The sequence below is a fragment of the Salvelinus fontinalis genome, chromosome 42, assembly GCF_029448725.1.
Source record: "Salvelinus fontinalis isolate EN_2023a chromosome 42, ASM2944872v1, whole genome shotgun sequence".
Classification (NCBI taxonomy): Eukaryota; Metazoa; Chordata; class Actinopteri; order Salmoniformes; family Salmonidae; genus Salvelinus; species Salvelinus fontinalis.
Genome location: NC_074706.1, coordinates 12901130 through 12927753, shown reverse-complemented (window position 1 = coordinate 12927753; position 26624 = coordinate 12901130). Strand labels below are relative to the sequence as shown.

The following is a 26624-nucleotide window of genomic DNA, read 5'->3' as shown; positions in this document are numbered from 1 at the left end:
AAGTTCACAATGCATGTCAGAGCAAAAACCAAGCAATGAAGTCGAAGGAATTGTCTGTAGAGCTCCGAGACATAATTGTGTCGAGGCACAGATCTGGGGAAGGGTACCAAAACATTTCTGCAGCATTGAAGGTCCCCAAGAACACAGTGGCATCCATCATTCTTAAATGGAAGAAGTTTGGAACCACCAAGACTCTTCCTAGAGCTGACCGTCTGGCCAAACTGAGCAATCGGGGGAAAAGGGCCTTGGTCAGGGAGGTGACCAAGAACCCGATGGTCACTGACAGAACTCCAGAGTTCCTCTGTAAAGATGGGAGAATCTTCCAGAAGGACAACTATCTCTGCAGCACTCCACCAATCAGGCCTTTATGGTAGAGTGGCCAGTTGGAAGCCACTCCTCAGTAAAAGGCACATGACAGCCCACTTGGAGTTTGCTAAAAGGCACCTAAAGGACTAAACAAGATTCTCTGGTCTGATGAAACTATTGAACTCTTTCGCCTGAATGACAAGTGTCACATCTACAGGAAACCTAGCACCATCCCTACAGTGAAGCATGGTGGCGGTAGCATCATGCTGTTTGGATGTTTTTCAGCGACTGGGAGAGTCAGGAGTCAGGAGAGGGAAAGTTGAATGGAGCAAAGTACAGAAAGATCCTTGATAAAAACCTGCTCCAGAGTGCTCAGGACCTCAGACTGGGATGAAGGTTCACCTTCCAACTGGACAATGACCCTAAGCACACAACCAAGACAACGCAGGAGTGGCTTCTGGACAAGTCTCTGAATGTCCTTGAGTGGCCCAGCCAGAGCCCGGACTTGAACTCGATCTAACATATCTGGAGAGACCTGTGCAGGTCCCCGTCCAACCTGAGAGCTTGAGAGGATCTGCAGAGAAGAATGGGGAAAAACTCCCCAAATACAGGTGTGCCAAGCTTGTAGTGTCATACCCAAGAAGACTTGAGGCTGTAGTCACTGCCAAAAGGTACACTACCTTTCAAAAGTTTGGGGTCACTTAGAAATGTCCTTGTTTTCCATGAAAACGTACATGAAATTAGTTGCAAAATGAATAGGAAATATAGTCAAGACGTTGACAAGGTTATAAATAATTTTTTATTGAAATGATTGAGTACTTCAAACTTTACTTTCGTCAAAGAATCCTCCATTTGCAGCAATTACAGCCTTGCAGACCTTTGGCATTCTAGTTGTCAATTTATTGAGGCAATCTGAAGACATGTCACCCCATGCTTCCTGAAGCACCTCCCACAAGCTGTATTGGCTTGATGGGCACTTCTTACATACCATACGGTCAAGCTGCTCCCACAACAGCGCAATAGGGTTGAGATCCGGTGACTCTGCTGGCCACTCCATTATAGACAGAATACCAGCTGACTGCTTCTTCCCTAAATAGTTCTTGCATACTTTGGAGCTGTGCTTTGGGTCATTGTCCTGTTGTAGGAGGAAATTGGCTCCAATTAAGCGCCGTCCACAGGGTATGGTATGGCGTTGCAAAATGGAATGATAGCCTTCCTTCTTTAAGATCCCTTTTACCTTGTACAAATCTCCCACTTTACCAACACCAAAACATCCCCAGACCATTACATTGCCTCCACCATGCTTGACAGATGGCGTCAAGCACTCCTCCAGCATCTTTTCATTTTTTCTGCGTCCCAACAATGTTCTTCTTTGTGATCTGAACACCTCAAACTTCAATTCGTCTGTCCATAACACTTTCTTTCAATCTTCCTCTGTCCAGTGTCTCGGTTCTTTTGCCCATCTTTTCTTTTTATTGGCCAGTCTGAAATATGGCTTTTTCTTTGCAACTCTGCCTAGAAGGCCAGCATCCCAGAGTCGCTTCTTCACCGTTGACGTTGAGACTGGTCTTTTGCGAGTACTATTTAATGAACCTGCCAGTTGAGGACTTGTCATGCGTCTGTTTCTCAAACTAAACACTAATGTACTTGTCCTCTTGCTCAGTTGTGCACCGGGGCCTCCCACTCCTCTTTCTATTCTGGTTAGAGCCAGTTTGCGCTGTTCTGTGAAGGGAGTAGTACACAGTTTTGGTCGAGATCTTCAGTTTCTTGGCAATTTCTCACATGGAATAGCCTTAATTTCTCAGAACAAGAATAGACTGACGAGTTTCAGAAGAAAGGTCTTTGTTTCTAGCCATTTTGAGCCTGTAATCGAACCCACAAATGCTGATGCTCCAGATACTCAACTAGTCTAAAGTAGGCCAGTTTTATTGCTTCTTTAAATCAGTACAACTGTTTTCAGCTGTGCTAACAGAATTGCAAAAGGGTTTTCTAATGATCAGTTAGCCTTTTAAAATGATAAACGTGGATTAGCTAACACAACGTGCCATTGGAACACAGAAGTGATGGTTGCTGATAATGGGCCTCTGTACGCCTATGTAGATATTCCATGAAATCTGCCGTTTCCAGCTACAATAGTCATTTACAACATTAACAATGTCTACACTGTATTTCTGATCAATTTGATGTTATTTTAATGGACAAAATAAATTGCTTTATAAAAAAAAAAAGGACATTTCTAAGTGACCCCAAACTTTTGAATGGTAGTGTACATCAACAAAGTACTGAATAAAGGGTGTGAATACTTATGTAAATGAGATATTTCCGTTTTTTTAGATTGATGAGGGAAAACGACTTAATCCATTTTAGAATAAGGCTGTAACGTAACAAAATTTTGAAAAAGTCAAGGGTTCTGAATACTTCCTTCTCGGGACTAACACCCGTGCCAATATCCTCCAATATCCTCCAAACACTTAATTTTATATAACTGCCATAACATTGCTGGACCCCCTTGGCAGCAGTAGATGGGGATCCTTAATAAATACACTGACTTCTAAGAAGAAGATTTTAACCCACTTAACCCCAACATTTCGCCAAGTTTTTACCATCATTGTAAAGCCTTAGTTATTTTGTTGCTTTGACAAGGTCCTTTCTGAAGATTATTATTTACTTAATTTGATTAGTGATTCATTTACGTTTGTCCCTAATTTTATGGTCAACCCTTTTACGTGACATTAACTCTTTTTAATATGGTGAAACTAATTCCTTTAAAAAATAAATAAAACATTGAACATTAATAGTCAAATCAAAGAGTAAAAACAGAAACTGAGCGGGGGGCGCTAGAGAGCGTGCTATATTTATCTTAACCTCTCGCCACCTATAACTTCAAACATTGTCTGACACTATGACAAAGCGAAAAGGCACCAAAAAAGGGGGCGCTAAACAAGATAATTTAGATGAGACAAACAACGAACCAATTTCAACATCGCCAACCCACGAGGAGTTAGCTGAAGATGCTAGCTCCCAAGAGCTCCCCATAGAACCTACTCTAACCTACTGGCTGCTATAAACTCACTAAGCAAGAAGGTGGGCACAAGGTTGGCTGACATCTCAAAGAGTATTTGGACTTTAACTGTGAAGACAACTAAGGGCAGGGTGCATGAGATTGAGCAGACAGTCGATCACGAGGCCAGGCTACAGGACATAAATAAACAGTGCACACCATTCAAAAATGACTAGATCACTGGCAACGAAACCAGCCAAGGGTGCGCCACCAAGGCCATTCATCGCACGGCTGCACTATCCCCAGACCAGGGATCTCATCCTCAAGCTCGACAGTCAAAAGTTCCCCCTTAACTACAACTACCAGGTTGTCTTTCTACTCAGATCTTCCTTTGGAGGTGAGTAACCAACGGAAAGAGTATGATGAGTTGCGCAAGAAATGCAGGGTCGAGGGTGGACAACATCCGATATGGATTCCTCTTCCCAGCCCGGTTTAAGGTGACAGTCGATAGGATCAACACGTACGTTTAACAACCCAAAAGAGGCCGACCTGTTCTTGTCAAGCATGCTCCCTGGCTGAGGATACAGAACTGCTGTGTCAACCGGCTAAGTGGCCAAATATAGGCCAGGAATGTGTTTGAATTTCCTGCCTATGTCTTTTCGATCAGAAATTGGGACTTATAATGATGTTATTGCTTATATAGCATTGTTTAGCCTATCGTGTTTTAGCGCCACTCACCCCCTAACGTGAGAGTTAAGTGTTATATAGTATTTGTTTATATGCGGAGCATCTATAGATGACGAGTTAGGGTGCCTAGACATGAAGACGGAACTACGGTTTGTGTGTTAGTCAAGGAGTGCTTCGTTTGGGCAAGTCACTCAGTAATGGGACAGGAGGGGGGGGGGGGGGTCTGTTTTATGATCACTTTTAATACAGGTGGCATGAGAAGCTCCTGCACGGAGGGACGTTTTTCTTTTGAGTTTGGTATGACAGCAACAATTTGCTCTAAAATAAGAAATGCCACATAGTGACCGGGCACAGAGTAGACCTGGTGTGTTTTCACAGTGGAGGGAGAAGGGGCTCACAACAATTATACATTGATGGTCAGTTAGCTTCATTTCAACAATTACAGTGTAATAAGTTTAACATGCCAAAAAAAAAAAATCTGATACCTCCAAATCAGGAATTACTTAAGGACACATATCCCACAGTATGGCATTAAGACAAAGAATCCTAAATTAGATAGCCTGATCCTTGTCAAACCCCATTCAAAAGGGCCGGTCTCTAGACTGTATGATGTGCTACAGGCCCACATAGAGGTATCTACAGACACTGTTAAAAGGACTTGGGAGCAGGAACTTAGTTCAGAAATTTCAGATGAGGACTGGGTAGAAGCTCTCATGATTATAAACCACAGTTCAGTGAATGCCAGACACAACCTTGTACAGTTTAAGGTGATACACAGGTTACATTACTCAAAACAAACTGCATAAAATATTCCTGGACACCTCACCACTGTGTGAGAGGTGCAAGCAGGATGAGGGGACGTTGACCCACTTATTTTGGAATGTCCTAAATTACATGCTTACTGGGCTCTCATTTTTGATTACTTATCTAAAGCCTTTGATAGAGTTATAGCCCCAGACCCATTGATCGCTCAGTTGATGAGAATAACCAGGAAGGGAAGGCTGTCTCTCTTTGTACTCTATTAGCCAAAAGGCTCATATTGCAATTTTGGAAATTGGAGACTATACCTACCTTTGAAATGTGGTTACGGGATTTAGGGATTGTAATGCATATGGAAAAGATTCGATGCAATACCTTCAATAGAAGTCCAATGTTTTACAAAATATGGCAGCCGATACTGGATAAATGGTCTAGTCCTGCTTCATAACTGGGTTGATAATCTGCTGCTACTCTGTGCTGCACTCGACTCAATATTTATTTTTGATTGGAGTGCAGCACATAAGTTTTATTTTTTATGTGTGAGTTAAGTTTTGTTTTGTCTTCTAAAATGTGCCATCCCATTCAACAATACAATGAATGTCAATGTCTTTTTTATTGGAAAATAAAAAAAGAATTTAAAAAAGTATAATGTTTAACAGTTAAGCTGTTTCTACTCTTTTTGGCCATTTTCTGGTGGAAAACTGAGCGTGTCGAGCATAACACGTCAACCCTGATACCCATAGAGGCTAGAATTATTTTAACAATTAAAAATGTTTGAAGCTTGCATTAAATTGCCACTCTCTGTTGCACACAACACGCTTCCATTCCCCATCACAAGGGGATTTCTGGCTGATTTAAGATGAAATCATCAACCCTGTTACAGTCAACCATGTTACTTTATTTGGCACATAACAGGCACTGACTATAGTCATTTAGTTAACCTCTTGAGATGGGAAAACGTGTAAATTAAGTTGAACATGTGCTCTTTATGACAGAATGTTAGAATTATGTGAAATCATTTTTTTGGGGACCAAGTTGCACTCCTCAAAATGCACCGAATTGGTTGAACAACCATCCTGATAAAAAAAATATATTTTACTATTCCATTGTAATTGTCGACGCCAAGATCAACCAGTTATGGTTAACAGAGGGAGTGTTTTTGGGTGGCGTGGCTAAAACAAGCCGGGATATCTTTGCACCGAATCATCTCAGTGAGCTGCTAACTTCTACCCAACAACAACAAACTTAAACCTGGACTGTGTACATTAGGCACCAAACGGAAGAAAATAAACTGAAATAGGGAAGGACTACCTGGACTTATTTAATAAGAAACGTTTTGCTTAGGTGTGAACCTACTGAACACAGCCAAGTGCAGGCAGATTACGTAAGAAATCAACGCAAACATTTCACATAAACCTGAGACACAGCTAGTCCATTCACAGCACAGCCCTGCCTACCTGAGCCTGACAAATACAGAGGAATGTAAACAATTTCAGCATTCGGTCAGCAACTTTAACTTGCTATCAACAGGTCCCAATAATTTGCAACCCTGACAGGATTACCTTGGTTCCCCTTTGCACTGAGCAGATGTAAACCTAACTAAAGTGTGATGCCCAGTACACATCCTTTTTTTGGTGGGAATACAACCCCCCCCAAAAAAACTGGTCCAACTTAAGTGATATTATATGTCAGGGTAAGGTTAGGAAATGGGCACCATTTCTACATAAAAATGGAACTAGGCAAATTCTACTTCCCATCAAACAATTGAAAGCATGTTTCAGTTCTGCGCCAACTGTCAAAAGGTTTACACAACCTAAGTGACCAGGCATTTGAAAGCTTTTCAAATAGATTTTATCCTAGGTTCAATTAAAAGAAGCCTCTGCTGTCTGCAGGTATTAACGTGACAGTCTGCCGTGGCTTCACTGATAATCAGTAAAACTAAAACTGTAGTGTTGTCCTGGATTACATAACGAGTCAAACATAACAGCTGCGGCATACTTCGCCAAAATGCAAGGCACACCGCAGCACTGACACAACTCATTACTTGAAATTCGGGACGTTTCTGAGGTGTCATCATGAAACTCTTGTATCATAGTGCCAGTAATGCAGGCGAATTAAATCATATTTGCATCTATTTAGCCAACTTCATTGATTTGAATAGCTAGGTTATTTTCTCTGTAGCATAGTAAATGTTAGATATGAGATGGAGTTCAAATTAAATCATACTTTATTTGTCACATACGCCCTTAACCAAGCATTTCACGGTAAGGCTCTTCTATTCCGCGAAATAAAATCTGTTAGATATGTATGAAATGTAGATATTTCAGACAGGGCTTTGTTATGCTGTTCATGGACACACTCTTATTGCACACTTCAGACAAGTAACAGGGCAGGCCACACGCCAGGTATCCTTGGCAAGTTCTTCCCTCCTCCATTTGGACTCCTCGCTTCAACCATAAATCCTCACTTTTCAAACAGAAACACGTTTAGCTGACTTCGCAAAATATAACAACAATGAACAGTTTGACGAATTAGAGAATACACAACAGTGATACAATGTAGCAGTAGCAAACTAATCTCCTTGATATGATTGCGCTCCAAGGCACGTCCAAACCGGAGCTAAACAACGGGGTGATATACCCATGCACGTGTGAGGTGGTAGGCTTTGTGTGAAGAAATATACACTACTGTTAAAAAGTTTGGTGTCACTAAGAAATGTCCTTGTTTTTGAAAGAAAAGCACATTTTTTGTCCATTAAAATAACATCAAATTGATCAGAAATACAGTGTAAACTTTGTTAATGTTAGTAAGCTACAATAGTAAGTGACTATTGTAGCTGTAAACGGCTGAATTTTTATGGAATATCTACATAGGCCCTTTATCAGCAACCATCACTCCTGTGTTCCAATGGCACGTTGTGTTAGCGAATCCAAGTTAATCATTTTAAAAGGCGAATTGCTCATTAGAAAACCCTTTTGCAATTATGTTAGCACAGCTGAAAACAATTGTCCTGATTAAAGAAGCAATAAAACTGGCCTTCTTTAGACTAGTTGAGTATCTGGAGCATCAGCATGTGGGTTCGATTACAGGCTCAAAATGGCCAAAAACAGATTTTTTTTCAGAAACTCGTCAGTCTATTCTTGTTCTGAGAAATTAAGGCTATTCCATGTGAGAAATTGACAGGAAACTGAAGATCTCATGCAACGCTGTGTACTACTCCCTTCACAGAACAGCGCAAACTGGCTCTAACCAGAATAGAAAGAGTGGGAGGCCCCTGTGCACAACTGAGCAAGAGGACAAGTACATTAGTGTCTAGTTTGAGAAACAAACAAGTACTCAACTGGCAGGTTCATTAAATAGTACCCGCAAAACACCAGTCTCAACGTCAACAGTGAAGAGGCGACTCCGGGATGCTGGCCTTCTAGGCAGAGTTGCAAAGAAAAAGCCATACCTCAGACTGACCAATAAAAAATAAAAGATTAAGATGGGCAAAAGAACACAGACACTGGATAGAGGAACTCTGCCTAGAAGGCAAGCATCCCGGGAGTCGCCTCGTCACTGTTGAAGTTGAGACTGGTGTTTTGCACAGGAGTGATGGTTGCTGATAATGGGCCTCTGTAGATATTCCATTAAAAGTCAGCTGTTTCCAGCAACATTTGTCATTTACAACATTAGCAATGTCTACACTGTATTTCTGATTAATTTGATGTTATTTTAATGGACAAAAATGTGCTTTTCTTTCAAAAACAAGGACATTTCTAAGTGACCCCAAACTTTTGAACTGTAGTGTAAATGGCTGACTGTCTTTATGTAATCTGCAACTAAGGTTTATACCAGCTCAATAAATTGGGTACTGCATTTACCTGAGTTGGGACTACTGGGTCAGCATCCTCAGCTTGCCAAACCTCGACCACGCTGGACATTTGACTCAGGGCTTGGTGGGAGGGAAGAGAGGGGAAAATAGGTAAACAATGAAAAGCTTGAAGAAACAAGAACAAGAAACTCGCTGTCAAACACATCAGATAGCGGTTAAAGAAATACTGTCTAGATAAAATGCTCTACCCAGTGTATAACCATGGAGCGTGGACAGCGCAAACGGTTGTTTGTCAACGTTTAGCATAAACTTGTGCAAATGCTTGACTGACAAAGGCGTGTATTCAACTGTCCGTGATCCCACTCCCCGAGTGTGTCTCAGGGAGAGTTGGGATATGCAAGAAATCACATTTTCAATTCACACATGCGTATTAATACACACTTGTACATGTGTTAAATAGGCCAATAAGCACCCGCCAAATTATTATTGTTATTATTAACTGGCTAGCTTGGTTTTAGGTTAGCTTGTAAACACATAGCTTTAACGTTTATAAAAGCCGAGCTATACATGTATAACATAATCAAAAAAAATGAAACATTTAAAAAGTCAAAACAATGGCATTTGGCTAGCTAACTATAATTAAACGAAGTTCCCTTGTAGCTAAGTTAGCTAGCTACTGTAAACGCGACACTTCACTGAAATAACGTTATAGCTTGCATGAACCAGCACAGGAAACTGGCCACTGATTTTTTATTAAAGAAATACTAAATAAAATAGTCTTAGCCCTTATAAGTAAATAACGTTAGCTACATGTCTGCATACATCAACATATTTGACACTATCGTTTTTAATCTACAATACGATGGTTGCAGTAGCATTCCCGTTTTCGCATAGCGACTTGTCTTCACTGTCAACTCAGTAACGTTACTGGCAGTTCTCGCCGACATTTTCGCAATGGGTGTTTAATTATTGAAGAGAAATGTACTTCTCCAGACCTTGTAATTGAGCCCCTCCATGCTGTACGCAGGGCAAAAGTAGCTGTAGAATTCCGAGTATAATATTAATCCACGTTGTTCTGTGACAGCGGCTGCCTTGATGGAACTCCCGTACCCCCGCCATGCTGCCCTGTTCATCTAGCAGCCTGCCTTGTGCTACGCTTGGCTTTCTCTTTCTCTCGCTCCCCCGTCTCGCAAACCCTCCCACTCTGTTCTGTTCCTCAACCCTCGCCCTCTTTCTCGCTGTGTGTGTGGAAATTATGCGCCGACTACAGCCAAGCGGTTGCATTCATCTGCCTGCGTTGGCTGATTTTGGCACAATGAGGCTGACCAGAACATGACAAACTAAACGCACCAAATTATTAAATTGATGGGAATATTGCGTGGCCAGTCCAATGCGCAAGTAAATCTGGCAGAGAACAAAGTTTATGCGAAACATTCTATTTCGTTTTTCCCCCCGCTGGCAAACAACTGTCATGCGGTCAACCAAAGCAAATCTAGGTTCTGATGATGTGCTTGTGGACCCATTGTTTATAAATTGCCTATACTACCCCACTACTACTGAGGTTGAAAAACATTGTGCCAATCAAAAGATCATGAACAAAGTCAATAACATCATCACTCCAAAGGTTAAGAGAGATTCCATCACGTGGTTCCCATATAGAATAATCAAACTGCCATATTCATAGTGCTAGAACATCTGAATTTCCTGCAAACTCAAATTATGCCATAAAGCACATTTCTTGCACTTTATTTAATACTAGCTTTATAACAAGAGTTATAAAGGTCATTGGTATTCAAGTTCAACATTGAAACAGGTCATGTGCCAGTGTTAGGTTAGCAACAGTGGTTGGTAGACAATTAGTGGCGTACATAAAAGTCAATAGCCTATATCTAAATTAAGTACACTTTGGACACAACTGCTCAAGGGTGAACAGTTTTTTTTGGTGCAGACTTCAAAGTTGGCACATTCGGGTCAACCTCATGAATCAGAATGGACAGGCTAAGCAGGGTCAGACACAAATATCACACATACTCCGTGGTGGGTGTCATTGTTCAAACGTTTAGGCCAAGCATGTTTAGACTAGGTATGTTATGCTGGAAATAATATCTGCACACTGTAGTGGGCAGAGGGTTCAGGTAAAGTATACTGAACAAAAATAAATTCAACATGCAACAATTTTACTGAGCTAGTTCATTTAAGGAAACAGTCAATTGAAATTGTCATTAGGACCTAATCTATGGATTTCACATGACTGGGCAGGTGTGCAGCAATGGGGGGGGCTTAGGAGGGCATAGGCCCACCCAAACATAATTAGTTTTTCCCCACAAAAGGGCTTTATTACATACAGAAATACTCCTGTTTCATCAATTGTCCGGTTGGCTGGTCTCAGACGATCCCGCAGGTGGAGGTCCTGGGCTGGCGTGGTTACACGTGGTCTGCGGTTGTGAGGTCGGTTGGACGTACTACCAAATTATCTAAAGCGACATTGGAGGCAGCTTATGGTAGAGAAATGAACATTAAATTCACTGGCAACATCTCTGGTGGACATTCTCGCAGTCAGCATGCCAATTGCACGCTCCCTCAAAACATGAGACATCTGTGGCATTGTGTTGTGTGACAAAACTACACATTTTAGTGGCCTTTTATTGTCCCCAGCACAAGGTGTACTTTTGCAATGATCATGCTGTTTAATCAGCTTCTTGATATGCCACACCTGTCAGGTGGATGGATTATCTTGGCAAAGGAGAAATGTAAACAAATTTATGCACAAAATTGTAGGGAAATAAGCTTTTTATGTGTATGGAAAATTTCTGGGATCTTTTATTTTAGCTCATGTAAGTAACACTTTACATGTTGCGTTTATATTTTTGTTCATTATAGTATTACTATATTTGTAGCAGCAGGTCCTACTCGGTGGCAGGAGCCTGGCTGGTAATCGAAAGGTTGTTGGATCAAATCTCAGAGCCGCCATGGTAATAATCTACCGTTCTGCCCGAGCACGGCAGTTAACCTCCCACAACAACTGCTCCCCATGCCCTGATTACATGGATGTCAATAAAGCCACCCCCTACACGCCTCTGATTCAGAGGCATTTGGTTAAATGCGGAAGACAGTTTTCAGAAGAATGCATTCAGTTTTACAACTGACTAGACAGCCCCGTTTCCCTATGTACAATAATGCTGAATCTGCTCTAATGGGAGCATGGAATTATGAATACATTGAACATTTTGAACAACATACATAAGGATACAGCAGTAAATAATTGCAGTGTCAATCCATGTACAGTTTGAGCAACATGAAGAGATGGGTAGGATCTGTGTGGATACTTTCATTTTGAACAAATGGGTTGACATTTCACCCCTAGTAGTATAATGGCATCTGGAGTCAACTCCATGAGCACAGCAATTCTACCCATTGCTTGTGCAGTTTTACAAAAACAGTCAAAACTTAGTCAGCAAAAGCACAAAAATTATTCTGAACCGATCACGACTACAATACCCCTTCTGCTCTTACCACGTTGGAATAAATCCCGGCGTACAGCAGAAAAATGCTGCCCTTTATGTTTGAGAGGTTTTCGCCACGTTCCAGGTCTGACAGAAAATGAAAGGTGATGCATTCACCCTGTTGCTTGGATATTCAAGGCATATGAAATCAATTAAGGTACATGTAGGCCTGTGGAAAAACAACAGTTAAGTAAGAAAACATAACATAAAGACTTTGAAATGTTAACGGGTCATTCACCTCTCCATTCAAACAAATCATCCATCATGTTTCCAACAACAAAACCTGAACTGCTCAGTCTCGAGGCTACAGAGCCACAAGACTATACAGCACATTTACAGGGAGTTATAATGTATGGCTCTTCTAAATTCTAAACATATCCCCACTGTAAAGCCTCCTCAACGATATTTCAGTGGCGCTTCCGTGTGTGTTTCGGTGCTCCTTGCATTGCTCTCCACGCCACTGCGTTGTCAATCACCAAGCACGTTTTGTCCACAACGACCCTCTCCGTCTTAATTTAAACAGGAGATAAGGACAATTCAGTCAGTCCTAGTGCCACAGTGGCAGATGCTTCTTTTGTCAAAGTAAATTACGAAAAGAGAGAGGGGGAGAGCAAAAACAACATGAGTGGCTGTTTTCATTTCCATCTGTTTAAATCAGTTAAGATCAGATTTTTAACATCGCATGGGAGTTTGATGTGCCGCTTCTTTTTCTGTGTGTAGAGTGCTGAACACAACTAATTTCCGTGAACGACTCTGGGCTCTTGATTTTCATGCGAACAGGTGTCCCAAATGTAGGGCCCCCCCACCACGGACGAAACAGCCAAAAGGTTAGCACAGCGCCTTCTCAAGTTCCACAGAAGCAGCATTTGCACCTGCGAGGGCCATGAGCGAGCGTCAAAATGGCAGCTGCCCCAAGTCAACTACGAAAAGCATAAGGCTGTTTTGAGGGGCTTGTCTGAGTGGATTTAAGTAACATGTCTGACTTGTGTTGCAACGTGTGCAATGGCTGTCACTCAATTAACAAAAACAATTAATAGAAATTACAGATAGTGTAGTCAGTCCATGTAATCAAAGTCTTCAGGTATCCCGAAGGCTTTATCGATGCGTCCATCATCGAAACCAAACTTCCTCTTGGCCCACGACTTGATGGCAAAGACGTTATCTGTAGACAAAAATTCAATGATTAGAAAACTACTTTATTAAACAACTCATGTTTCTTACTGATCTCATTCATTCAAAACTGACTGAAATGAGTTAATTTGACTCACAAAAGTCAAATTAGAACAATTGGATCACTGCATATTGTTGTGTTCTCACTCCGATGAGTCGCATTATTCATCAAACAGAACAAAAATAACTTACGTCAGAATTGTTTAAATGTGACTTCAATGTTGCCAAATAGAGATTTGTTGTGAGTAAAAGTTGATCCTTTATGAGAAGGTTAGCAGAGCACTTTCACTCCCTGGGATCAATGGATAGGTCTAATTGCACCTTTAAATGACTTGTCAGGCTTAACAATAAACCCAGGCCGGATAAATTCACTCGCTAACGTCATGCAATGACACTATTTACAGAGTGGGTGGTGGTGTGATCCCTGGGGTGTGTGCGCTCATGCAAGGCTATGTGTGATAGTGAGAGGGAAAGCCTGTGTGTGTTCACCCAGTGTGAAAGGCCGTAAATTAAAGGCGAGTTATCCACTGCAACACGATAACTGGTGGGTAAATACTAACCCTGCTCCTCACTAAACTCCACCTAGTAGCCCCTAACTCCCTGTAGTCCCTCCCCACGACCATAATCACCCTGAGGTCACTGGTCGCCCCAGGTTACTGCCAGGGGTCACGTAGTGCACATGGAGCCTGTGCAGGGTATGCTGGGAGTTGACACAGGCCACAATGGGGAGTGCTTAGGGCTGCAGTTAGTTAGTAGGTACTGTGTTTTCAGCTTTGTCATCACAGAAGTGGATTCCCAGAGAAATACCACTTTGTAATGGATGTGCCTTTTCCTACACGACTCAAAAGAAGGTCAGGGGAAGAAAACGTGTGTGTGTGTGTGTGTGTGTGTGTGTGTGTGTGTGTGTGTGTGAAATTGGCCAGTAATGGTGAGTGTGTGTGGGGCCTTTCCCTACACCACGTTGAATCATGCAACCCAGTGTAATGTCCATACGGTCTGGCGGCCTGTTCGTGTGTGTGTGTGTGTGTCAGGTTTGTCTTTCAGTTGACTTACCTGTCCATCTGGACACTGCCTCTTTAGCTGTGACATTGGACTTTCCTGCAAGACACAAACCTACCATTAACACATAGGTACTGTACTTATGAAACTGTCTGCAATGTTAGACAAAGACCAAAAACAAAATCAGACATTGAGGGTAGGTATCCCTGACCCAGTGCCTACTCCTGGACTTAATGGCAAATGTATCTGGAAAGGGCTTTGAGCATGCATTTTAGTCCAGGAGTAATCTGGGTCTGAGAACCAGCCTCAGTCTTTCATCAGAAAGAGTTGATGCATTTAGTAGAACATTTGTACATATCACTTGACTACAGGAAACAAAAAAGGTCAAGTTTATACACTACTACACAACCACTACAGTGCCAGTTTTACGTCGAGTCCTTTGCCTCGACAGTACATTATGCTGTGGAGTGCGTTTCTTGTTCAATGCTCTGACCAGAGAAATCCCTTCCACAGTCCGACACCCCAGCCCTGACGCCGCTTTGTAAGCCAAACCATCACTTTGAGCGCACACCAACCACTTTCAATTCCAAAGTGAGAGTTACCCTATGTGCGCCATCCATTACAGCCCTTTGTGAATAGCCGTGGCGGAGATGGCAGGTCAATCTGCTATGTCAGTGTAACATGCTACCTAGCGCCGAGGAGAGTGCAGCGCTGAGTCTCCAATTTCTTGGCAGAGGGGCACGGGAGTGCCAGCCAAGGGAGGAGCTGGGCCACGCAAGCTTGGCCAAAGCCGCATTCGTCGTTGGAAGCCAAGTAAGACCTCCGTCTCCAGGGAAAAGATGCCCTCGAAGGAACGGTTGCTGGATCAGATTTTCGACACCGGTGATGATATGCTGAGTGGTTATTAGATGAAAGGAAATCTTGCTTCGGATCAGCAAGTAGAGGCAGGGGGTTAACTTGATTTGTAGCTATTGCTGTAGCAACAAATGCAACAGAGTCAACTGAAATAAATATCATTTAATGTCATTTGTGGCCTTTTTTGTTTTGTCACAGGCCTATGTCCCCAAAGAAGAACTCAATACAGCTCAATCAGGAAAAGGATAGAGCTATAGCGTTACGCTCTCTTAAACTACAACTAATTAACCAAACCCATTGAGACCAAAGAATACATAACAGTAACTGTGTCCAAGTCAACGTACTTACACAGGTTTAATCACAAAGGCTGTGTGGGAAATGGTCAAATGAGTAACAATAAGTAATTCTCATGTAAGAGAGAGAGGATACAAAAAAAAAATGGTTTTGGGGAACAAACTTGACATTTCAGAGGACGCACTTTGAATTGCAAATTCCATTTCCCCTCTTGCTTGCTCAACTGGATTTCACTGGCAACTAAAATTTTCAAGAAAAGGTTATGTGCAAAGAAGTAAAAGCATAAAATGATCAAGTGTATAAGTAAGCATAAGTCAAGGTTTATGTCCACACAGATTTGATGCTGGTCTATGATTTTCTTTTTTACATTTTACTTAAGCAATCCGATTGAAGCTGAAAGACAAGGGCCAACTTGAACTGAACTCTATTCTTTACAAAGCAACACGCTATCATAGCTCTTAGACACCAAACAAAGCACTCATGTCAGTCTTAACACTAAACCCTGACTTTATAACCAAGATTAAACATCCATTGCGGACTTACAGTATATCCATAGCGCCTGTGTGTAAATGTTGTCCCTGGCAATAACGACAAGAGTTGCTGTGCTTTAGAAGGGAGTTGTTTACCGATCCTTGATGTCTCTGATGCTGCTAAAAGGACGGCAAGTTAAGACAAGCAGCAGTGTAAGATCAATTAAAAACTACTGAAGCTAGTTGAGCTTTAAGAACTGAAATGCAGGTTAGAAATGGACATGAGTGTTGACTGACACAGGCTTTTAAAGTAAATCTGCTCGGAGTTTCACCTACACTGAACAAAAAGATAAAACGCAACAATCTCAAAGATAGACTTACAGTTTATAATCAGACAATTGAAATAAATAAATAAACCCTAACCTATGGATTTCACATGCCTGGGAATAGATATGCATCTGTTGTTCACAGATACCTTAAAAAAAACTGACTGAAATATAGGGGTGTGGATCAGAAAACCAGTCAGTATCTGGTGTGACCACCATTTTCCTCATGCAGCAAGACATCTCCTTCGCATAGAGTTGATCAGGCTGTTGATTGTGGTCTGTGGAATGTTGTGCCACTGCCCTTCAATGGCTGTGCGAAGTTGCTGGATATTGGCGGGAACTGGAACACGCTGTCGTACACTGCGATCCAGAGCATCCCAAACATGCTCACATGGGTGACATGTGTGGCGAGTATGCAGGCCATGGAAGTACTGGGACATTTTCAGCTTCCAGGAACTGTGTACAGATCTTCGCAACACGGGGCATTATCATGGTGAAACATGAGGTGATGGCGGCAGATGAATGGCACAACAATGGGCCTCAGGATCTCAGTCTGCCATCTGCACAGTAAAGTTAAAACGCTGAAGAGTACACTTCTTCAGCGTGCCAGTGAGCATTTGCCCACTGAAGTCTGTTACGACGCCAAATTGCAGTCAGGTCAAGACCCTGGTGAGGACGACAAGCATGCAGGTGAGCTTCCCAAGACGATTTGACACTTTATGCAGAAATTCTTCAGTTGTGCAAACCCACAGTTTCATCAACTGTCTGGGTGGCTGGTCTCAGACAATCCCCCAGGTGAAGAAGCCGCATGTGAAGGTCCTGGAATGGCGTGGTTACACGTGGTCTGCAGCTGTGAGGCTGGTTGGACGTACTGCCAAATTCTCTAAAATGACGTTGGAGGAGGCTTAAGGTAGAGAAATTAACAAAATGATCTGGCAACAGCTCTGGTGGTCATTCCTGCAGTCAGCATGCCAATTGCACGCTCCCTCAACTTGAGGTATCTGTGGCATTGTGTTGTGTGACAAAACTGCACATTTTAGAGTGGCCTTTTATTGTCCCCAGCACAAGGTGCACCTGTGTAGTGATCATGCTGTTTAATCAGCTTCTTGATATACCACACCTGTCAGGTGGATGGAATATCTTGGCATAGGAGAAATGCTCACTAACAGGGATGTAAACAAATTTGTGCACAAAATTTGAGAGAAATCAGCTTTTTGTGCTTGTCTGGGATTTTTTATTTCAGCTCATGAAACATGGGACCAACACTTTACATGCTGCGTTTACCTTTTTGTTCATTATAATAAAAGAAAACTCATACAGTGCTTTTCTGAGTCATGTTGCCTTTGACAGCAAAGGTAACAGTTTATTTTTGGGTCAATTGAAGAACCACATGCTGGATAGAAGTTTTGGACTCCCGTGTGACGCAGCGGTCTAAGGCACTGCATCTCAGTACTAGAGCCATCACTACATACCCTGGTTCGATCCCGGGCTGTATCACAACCGGCCGTGATCGGGAATCCCAAAGGGCGGCGCACAATTGGCCCAGCGTTGTCCGGATTAGGGGAGGGTTTGGCCTGGGTAGGCCGTCATTGTAAAATAAGAATTTGTTCTTAACTGACTTGCCTAGTTAAATAAAAAGATAAACAAAACATTTTAATAAAATAAGTTAGTCTCACTCCGGGAGTTACACTGTGTGTACAGAACTAGTTTATTTTTTGCCATCATTTTCAATGATTTGAATTTTCTAGGCCCACTCCTCAACCAAAAGGGACACGCCTCATGCTTTTTTGACGGAGCAATCTGGCCGCCTCAACTTAAAATAACCGCACTGCAGCCAGTCACATATAGAAGCCTTTCTCTTCCTGGTTTGACAGGAAGTCCCTAACTGAGTCCCGAACTAAACAAAACTGTCACAGACATGTATTAGACAGCAGTAAAGACATTCTGGTTGAATCGGAAGGCCATAGGTAGTACATGGAGATGTAAAGGTCTGAGAGTATCTATGACAACATAGACAGCATTGACAGGGGTGAGGCAGAGGAGAGTAAATATGAATATATACAGAAGCATCTTGTCAATGTCTACAGCAGTGCAGGCACCCGCAGGTGTCATGATCCCAGCAATAAGACAAAGGGCAACACCCCAAGGAGCCGAGCAGAAGATCAGCAGTCCAGACCGTACAGAGTTGCTGCAGTGTGTCTGGGGCTGTTGTCCTGCTGGCTGAGATCATAGGCCTGAGTGTCCACTATAATAGCTATACATTTTAGCTCCGGTTTGTACTTCATATCTACTGAGACTAAATCCTGGGAGGAAAGCAGACCTGGTGATCATAAACATGGGCGGATGACACACCTCTGTCTACAGAGACTAGGTCAAGGGGAGAACCTGAGTTTTCAGGGCAGACTGCAGAGTGATGGACCCATTTTTCTACCTGAGAGGAGAATGCAGTGAACTACACTTTTGGATCTGTGAGATGGTTGCCAACCCATACACAAAAGTTCCAAGTTGGCTTCTCAAAATATGAGGGCATCCACGCTAGTGGCTAACTCCAAGCAGACTCGCCTGTAGGAACCATGCCAGCAATTTATGGATCAGCTGCACTTCTTAACTGTAGAGTGCCGTTAATGTTACGTTTTCCTAATAGTTTTGTATGGATTTCTTATCATGACATGGAGATATCAGGAGTATTTATTACAACAAAAGACAGCATTGACCATGGTGAGGCAGAGGGGCGTAAATATCTACAGCAACATCTTGTCAATACCTACAGCAGTGCAGGCAGCCTCAGAGGCCTTGACCCCCAGCACAGAGACAGAGGGACACACCCCAAGGAGCCAACCAGTAGATAAGCATTCCGTTTTGGAGATCTCAGCGAAAAAGAGCTGCTGCAGTATTGTCTGGGGTTGTTGTGTATTCTTCTACTGGCTGGGATCACTATACTGGAATGATTCTCGGGGCGAGCGTTTTTAAAACCCACTGCGCTGCTGAGAAAGACCAGTGACGGGCTCTGTGCTAGACAAAACTCTCAACGGGGATGGAGATATTTAAGCTCCAGTTTCTACTACCTCTCATGACGGTGAGTGTAGTGTTTATACTAAATCCTGGGAGGAGTGCAAACAGGACCGTCTAAGAAGAGGAACAGACCTGGTGATCATAAATGAAGTCGTCGACAAGGGATTTCTGGATTGGTCTAACTGACCGAGATGAAGGGACCTGACAATGGGTGGACGGCACCCCATTGACCACAGTGTACTGGGTTGTAAGGGGAGCCTATAACAGCTATCAGGGCAAGAAAAAAAGAACCGTGTGGCGTGATAGACAGAGGAGAGCTAGCATAATACACAATGCAGTGAATTGCTCCTCTGGATCTGTGAGAAAGTAGCATATCAATAACTGAAACTCCAAACCCATCAGTGCTAAGGGGCTAACTGCTAAGTCAAAGCAGGCTCACATGGAGTCAAGATTTCTTATAAAATGTCAATTTAGGTTTGAAGTACCTCCATTTACTTTTCCCACATCCATTGGAGACTCTGTATTGCTGAATTTAAAGTATCAGTTCAATGTTTGAGTTTTCAAAGATAAAATGACCTAACTACTGGGGTACTTACAGTGCAGAAAGTATTAATACCACTTGACTTACTGCACATGTTGTTGTGTTACAGCCTGAATTACAAATAGATTAAATACATTTTGTGGAAGCACCTTTGGCGGCGATTACAGCTTTGAGTCGTCTTGGGTATGTCTATCAGCTTTGCACATCTGGATTTGGTGATTTTCTCCCATTCTTCCTTGCAGAATTTCTCAAACTCTGTTAAGTTAGATGGGGAGCGGCGGTGAACAGCATTCAAGTCTTTCCACAGATTTTCAATGGGATTCAAGTCTGGGCTTTGCCTGGGCCGCTCAAGGACTTTCACATTCTTGTTATGAAGCCATTGCTTTGGCTGTATGCTTGGGGTCATTGTCCTGTTAGAACGTAAATCTTTGTCCCATTCTAAGGTTGTTTGCTTTTTGAAGCAGGTTCTCATCAAGGATTTGCCTGCATTTGGATCCATTCATTGTTCCCTCTATCCTTACCAGTCTCCCAGTCCCTTTGCTGAAAAGCATCCCCATAGCATGATGCTGCCACCACCATGCTTCACAGTAGGGATAGTGTTAGACGGGTGATGAGCTGTGCCTGGTTTTCTCCAGACAGCGCTTTGCATTCAGGCCAAAGAGTTACATTTTTGTCTCAGACCACAGAATCTTTTGCCTTATGATCGATCTCGGTCTTTCACTTGCCATTCTGCAAACTCCAAGCATGCCGTTGTGCCTTCCGTTTGGCCACTCTTCCAGAAAGCCCAGATTGGTGAAGTGCTGTAGAGACTGGTTCTCCCATCTCAGCCAAGGACCTCTGTAGATCTGTCAGAGTGGTCATTGGGTTCTTCACCTCCATGACCAAGATCCTTCTTACCCAGTTGCTCAAATTTGGTCAGAGGGCCAGCTGTAGGCAGAGTCTGGGTAGTTCCATATTTCTCAATGATGGAGACCAGTGTGCTCTTGGAAACATTGAACACTATAAAAATAGTTGTACATCCTTCACCAGATATGCGTCATTACAATTATGTAGGAGATTTCTGACATGCTTTGTCAACAGTGGGACTTTCTATAGACAGGTGTGTTTTCTCTCTAAATCATGTCCAACAATTGAATTGGCCACAGGTGTACTCCAATCAAGCTGTAGTGACATCTCCATCTCCTTAAAGAGCATTTAACATCATACAACAGAATCTGTATGATTTAAAGCTGATTCTAAATTCGGTTAAAACAAAATGCATGGTATTTTCAAATGCCAGGCATGTTACAAATCATGTCATTGCTACATTGGCTGGACATACTATAGAGGAAGTTAAAGTGTACAAATATTTGGGTGTGTGGGTTGAAAAAAAAGCTGAGCTTCACTGTGCATGTAGAGAACTTGATAAGGAAGCTCAAGCTGAAAATAGGATTTTATTACCGGCATAAGGCTTGTTTTTCTTTTGACTCCAGGAAGGAGCTGGTATGATGTACATTACTGTCGGTTTTAGATTTTAGTGAAGTTTTATATATGCAGGCCTCAGCCACTACCCTGAGAGCACTTGATTCAGTGTATCATGCAGCCCTCAGGTTCATTACAAATCAGAAACATCTAACACATCATTGTGATCTCTACAGCGCTGTTGGCTGGTCGTCGTTGACCTTGCGTAGGCTTAAACACTGGTATACACTGATTTATAAGGCCATATTGGATAAAATGCCATTTTATCTCTGTTCTTTTTAAGTCAGGTCAGTAAATAAAAATCATTTACGGTTTCATTCTGATTTGCTTCTAACAGTACCAAAAATTAGAACAGGTCATGGTAGAAATAGTTTTAGTTACTTAGCACAGTGGTCCTGGAATTCTCTCCTGAACATTTTAACATGTGATGATCTAGTTTCGTTAGTGGAGTTTAAACACTTGATCGATGTATATATCATAGAAGAGTGTAATTGTTTTTAGGCCAGCTGTTTTTAGTCAAGATGTTTGTGTTTTTAATGTAATATGTAATTGTTGTACTGTATGTGTGTTTATAGTTTTGTTTAATGTTGTGTATGTAAGTTATTTGGTCTGAAACGTTGTTCCCCCTGCTGCTATTGGACCAGGTCTCTCTTGGAAAAGAGATATTTTCTCAATGAGAAAAAAACCTGTATAAGTAAAGGTAAAATTAAAAATAAAAACAATTCTCAAAGATGATCAAAGGAAATTGGATGCACCTGAGCTCAATTCGGTGTCATAGCAAAGGGGTGTGAATACTTATTTATGCATTTCATTTTCAATACATTGAACATTTCTACAATGTCAATCATTGTCAGCAGTCAAGTGAGTCAGCTAGCAAGCTACACTCCCAAGTTGTCTCCCCACTTAAAGATAAAACTACTTTAAATCAAATATTTAGGCACAAATGTGAGTAAAATGATCGCACTGTACAGCCCTGAAAGTGAGGTCACATTCTATTAGGAAGTCACAGGCATATTGGAATATGATTGAACAAAATGAGCTTTTAAGAATGAGTTTGTTATTTTGATCATTTGCTTCAATGTGGAAAAACTACAAAACTCTGCTCAAGCCCGAGTTTTGATCGAAAGTCAATATGTCATTGCAAAGAAGTGTTTCACTTAGCCGACGACACACTGATGACCTTTTTCAAAAGAGCGAGTTTTTTTTGCCATTGTTTTCAAAGGTCAAAGCTATTTTTTGCAAGTCTGTCTTCCTATCATAGCATCCTGTTTACTGAGGGAGATAGGCAATACAGCATGTAACTGACCAGTATTGTCACAGAGCTTCTGTATTTTAAGGTATTACTGCACTGTTGGAGCTAGGAACATAAGCATTTCGCTACACCCGCGATAATATCTACAAAATATGTGTACGCGAGCAGTTTTTTGGGGGGTAACTCAGTGACATAAGTAGTGGAGAAGTCTGAGTATCTATGGACACTACTGACAGTGGTGAGGCAGAGGAAAAGATGATGGAGCTCTATGTTAATACAGACACCCTCAGGGGTCATGGTCCTAGCATCAAGAATGAGGGGAAACACCCCAAGGAGCCGACCAGGAGATCTGATCCAAGATGAGATGATCTTCAGCTCTCTGCGCAAGAGCAATATTCTAGATGGAGCCATTTCAGCTCCAGTGTGTACTACATCTCTACGGAGACTAAATCCTGTGGGCAAAGCCGACAAGACTGTCTAAGGGAGAGGAGCATGCCTAGTGATCATAAACAGTAGAGGCCTGGCCTATCCATAACTCAAACTCAAAGCAAGCTTCTCCAACTACGAGGATATCAGTGCTAGGGGCTAATTGTTAGCTCAAAGCAGACTCACCTGTAGGCGCCAACACAGCGAAGTATAGCTCAGCTGCATAATATGTACATTTACATTTAAGTCATTTAGCAGACGCTCTTATCCAGAGCGACTTACAAATTGGAAATGTACAGTACAGAATAATGTTCATGTTCTTTTTCCCCGTGATGCTTTTGTATTATTTGTTATACAAATGTCCCGAGGTTTGTAGTCTATTTGCTTTTAATCTTTTAATTGTATCCCTTGACTGTCCTTCAATGTAAAACATTTGATTAATTCAGTTCAATTCATAGTTGTATTAAGTGTCAATCTCTTGATAGCAAGTCTAATAGAAGGTTCTTAATGAACCCCTATGCCCACAGCCTTCTGCTAGACCAGAACCGGACTCTAGGGATGCCTTAGCACACTGCAGGCTGAATCCACACCCCGTTTGAACCTAGGCACAACACGGTGTCCTATAACCTCACAAGAACCACAAGCAGCTTTGGAAATACAATTAACGCTTCATGGGGGAAACATGGAGACAACTATGTGAAAATGTGTGCGGGGCTGAACGCCCTGCCGTGTGGAGCCCCTCCGGCAACGAGACAGCTGCGGGGGGAGAGATAGATGGTGGTGAAAAGAGAGAAGGGAGAAGCGGTAGGGGCGGAGTCCTCCTTGGCATCAGCCTGCGCCGGGGTATTCAGTTCTCACTGCCGACAACAGCGTCACCAGAATCAATCAGTTCCTGAAGGACATGTGGGCAAACCCACTAGCAGGGGGAACCAGAATAGGGGAGGTCCCCCTCCCTCCCTCCAGCCATCCATCTGGGAGTGCCATGCATCTGTAGGATATGGATCACGTTATTCGACTTTCACGCCTCATCATTCAGGCTTAAGCAGAACACACACGGGGTGAGGGTTTGACAGTTTGCCGTGTACTCGTCTTTCAGAGCTCAGGGGACGGGCTGTGGGGGCTAGGGTGGGGAAAGGTGGGAGGCATCCACTTTCACTAGGGAGCCACAGTAGATGGGCCACAATTAGAAACCATTTTGGGGGAGGGGGGGGGTTCAGATACCAGTCAAGACAAGTGAGTGATGGGGGATGCCTTCAGGGGTTGCAATGCACACGAACGCGCACGTGCTCACACATACATTCATTCCACACACACACGACTCTTACTTTGATTGCAAAATAAGGCACAATTTTAACAGTTGTCCCCCAATCTCGAAAACAAGTGTAAATATTAAATTGTGCCTTCATGTATTGTGCCTTCAGAAAGTGTTCACACCCCTGGACTTTCTACACATTGTGTTGTAGCCCAAATTTAAAATTGATCAAATTGAGATTTTTGGGTACTGGCCTACACACAATACTCCATAATGTCAAAGTGGAATTATGTTATGAAATTTTTACAAATTAATTGAAAATGAAAAGCTGAAATATCTTGAGTCAATAAGTATTCAACCCCTTTGTTATAGAGCCCCATAGTGGAGATGTCATAATACCTAGCGGTCAAACAGGGAAATGGTTCCAATCATTAATTTTTCCCATAGGGGATTTTAGGAACACTTAAAATAAGTGCTGTGAGGCCTCCCGGGTGGCGCAGTGGTCTAGGGCACTGCATCGCAGTGCTAACTGCGCCACCAGAGTCTCTGGGTTCGCGCCCAAGCTCTGTCGCAGCCGGCCGCGACCGGGAGGTCCGTGGGGCGACGCACAATTGGGCTAGCGTCGTCCGGGTTAGGGAGGTTTTGGCCGGTAGGGATATCCTTGTCTCATCGCGCTCCAGCGACTCCTGTGGCGGGCCGGGCGCAGTGCGCGCTAACCAAGGGGGCCAGGTGCACGGTGTTTCCTCCGACACATTGGTGCGGCTGGCTTCCGGGTTGGAGGCACGCTGTGTTAAAGAAGCAGTGCGGCTTGGTTGGGTTGTGCTTCGGAGGACGCATGGCTTTCGACCTTCGTCTCTCCCGAGCCCGTACGGGACTTGTAGCGATGAGACAAGATAGTAATTAGTAGCGATTGGATACCACGAAAAGGGGATAAAAATTTATTTAAAAAAAAAATAATAATAAAATAAGTGCTGTGTTTCGTGTAGGTTTAACCTGGCGTTATGTTTTGATAACCATGTAAATCTCTCAGACAAGGTGACTTATGAATATATTTCAGGTTTACTCACTCTGCTTCCAAAATGCTAATTAGCCTCAATGTAGACATCATGCAAGACTACAAAGCCCTGCAAGCACGTCACCTTTAGCTGACACCTTTGCTAACAGGTATTGTGTCAGTGGAGGCTGCTGAGGAGAGGACAGCTCATAAGAAAAGCTGAAATGTGGAACCACGTTTGATACCATTCCATTGACTCCATTCCAGACATTATTATGAGCCGTCCTCCCCTCAGCAACCTCTACAGAATTGTCATCTGCAGACCAGCTGGCTGTTGTGTTCTGACATTTTCAATCTCTACCTAGCTCAGGCCTCTATACCCACCTGCTTCAAGATGTCTACCATCATCCCTGTGCCCAGGAAAGTGAACGTAACTGAACTGAATGACTAAAGACCAGTAGCACTCACTTCAGTCATCATGAAATGCTTCAAGGCTAGTCAGACCATATCACCTCCTCCCTCCCCGACCCTCTCCAATTCGCCTACCGCCCTGACAGATCCATGGACGACGCATTCGCCTTTGCACTGATGGTGTCGCAGGAAGGCCGCAGGAAGGCGTCGCAGGAAGGCCAAGAAGATCACCAGGTACCCCAGCCACACCCTGTTCTCCCCGCTTCAATCGCTCAGACGAAAGCAGTACAGGAGCATCATGGCAAAAACTGAAAGACTGGCCAATAGTTTCTACCCTCAGACCATCAGGCTGCTGAATAGCCACCACTAGTCAGCTACCTGGTCCCCCCTCTTACTCCCCCTATGGACATTCCCCCCCACATTGAATATCCCTTTGAGCATGGGGCAGTTCTTAATTACACTTTGGATGGTGTATCAATACACCCAGTCACTACAAAGATACAGGCGTCCTTCCTAACTCAGTTGCCGGAGAGGAAGGAAACCACTCAGGGATTTCACCATGAGGCCAATGGTGACTTTAAAACAGAGTTTAATGGCTGTGATAGGAAACTGAGGATGGATCAACATTGTAGTTACTCCACAATACTAACCTAATTGACAGAGTGAAAAGGAGGAAGACTTTACAAAATAAAAAATATATCCTGTTTGCAACAAGTAATAATCCCAAAAATGTGGCAAAGCAATTCACTTTTCGTCCTGAATACAAAGTGTTATGTTTGGGGCCAATCCAATACAACACATTTCAAGCATAGTGGTGGCTGCAAATTGTTATGGGTTGTAATTGTTAAGGACTGGGGAGTTTTTCAGGATATAAAAGAAAAACGGAAGGGAGTTAACCACAGGCAAAATCCTAGAGCAAAATTTGGTTTCCACCAGACACTGGGAGATGAATTCACCTTTCAGCAGGACAATAACCTAAAACACAAGGCCAAATCTACACTGGAGCTACTTACCAAGAAGACGGTGACTATTCCCGAGTGGCCAAGTTAGATTTTCAAGCAGATTTAAGTGAAAATCTATGGCAAAACCTG

General features: G+C 42.8%; 2 protein-coding genes across 2 annotated transcripts in view; both read right to left on the bottom strand.

Moving 5' to 3' along the window:
• Positions 1-9853, bottom strand: part of LOC129841526 (transmembrane protein 131-like) — a 122576-nt gene extending 112723 nt beyond the window's left edge. The window contains exons 1-2 of the mRNA XM_055909832.1: positions 9563-9853; positions 8617-8687 (exon numbers count right to left, since the gene is read on the bottom strand). Coding sequence (XP_055765807.1) covers positions 8617-8687; positions 9563-9851 — 360 coding nt within the window. The 5' untranslated portion in view covers positions 9852-9853. The remainder of the gene's footprint in view (positions 1-8616; positions 8688-9562) is intronic.
• A 2627-nt stretch (positions 9854-12480) lies between these two features.
• The window catches only part of LOC129841347 (meiotic nuclear division protein 1 homolog), a 44720-nt gene continuing 30576 nt past the window's right edge, over positions 12481-26624 (bottom strand). The window contains exons 5-6 of the mRNA XM_055909582.1: positions 14294-14338; positions 12481-13232 (exon numbers count right to left, since the gene is read on the bottom strand). Of these exons, the coding sequence (XP_055765557.1) occupies positions 13126-13232; positions 14294-14338 (152 nt within the window). The 3' untranslated portion in view covers positions 12481-13125. The remainder of the gene's footprint in view (positions 13233-14293; positions 14339-26624) is intronic.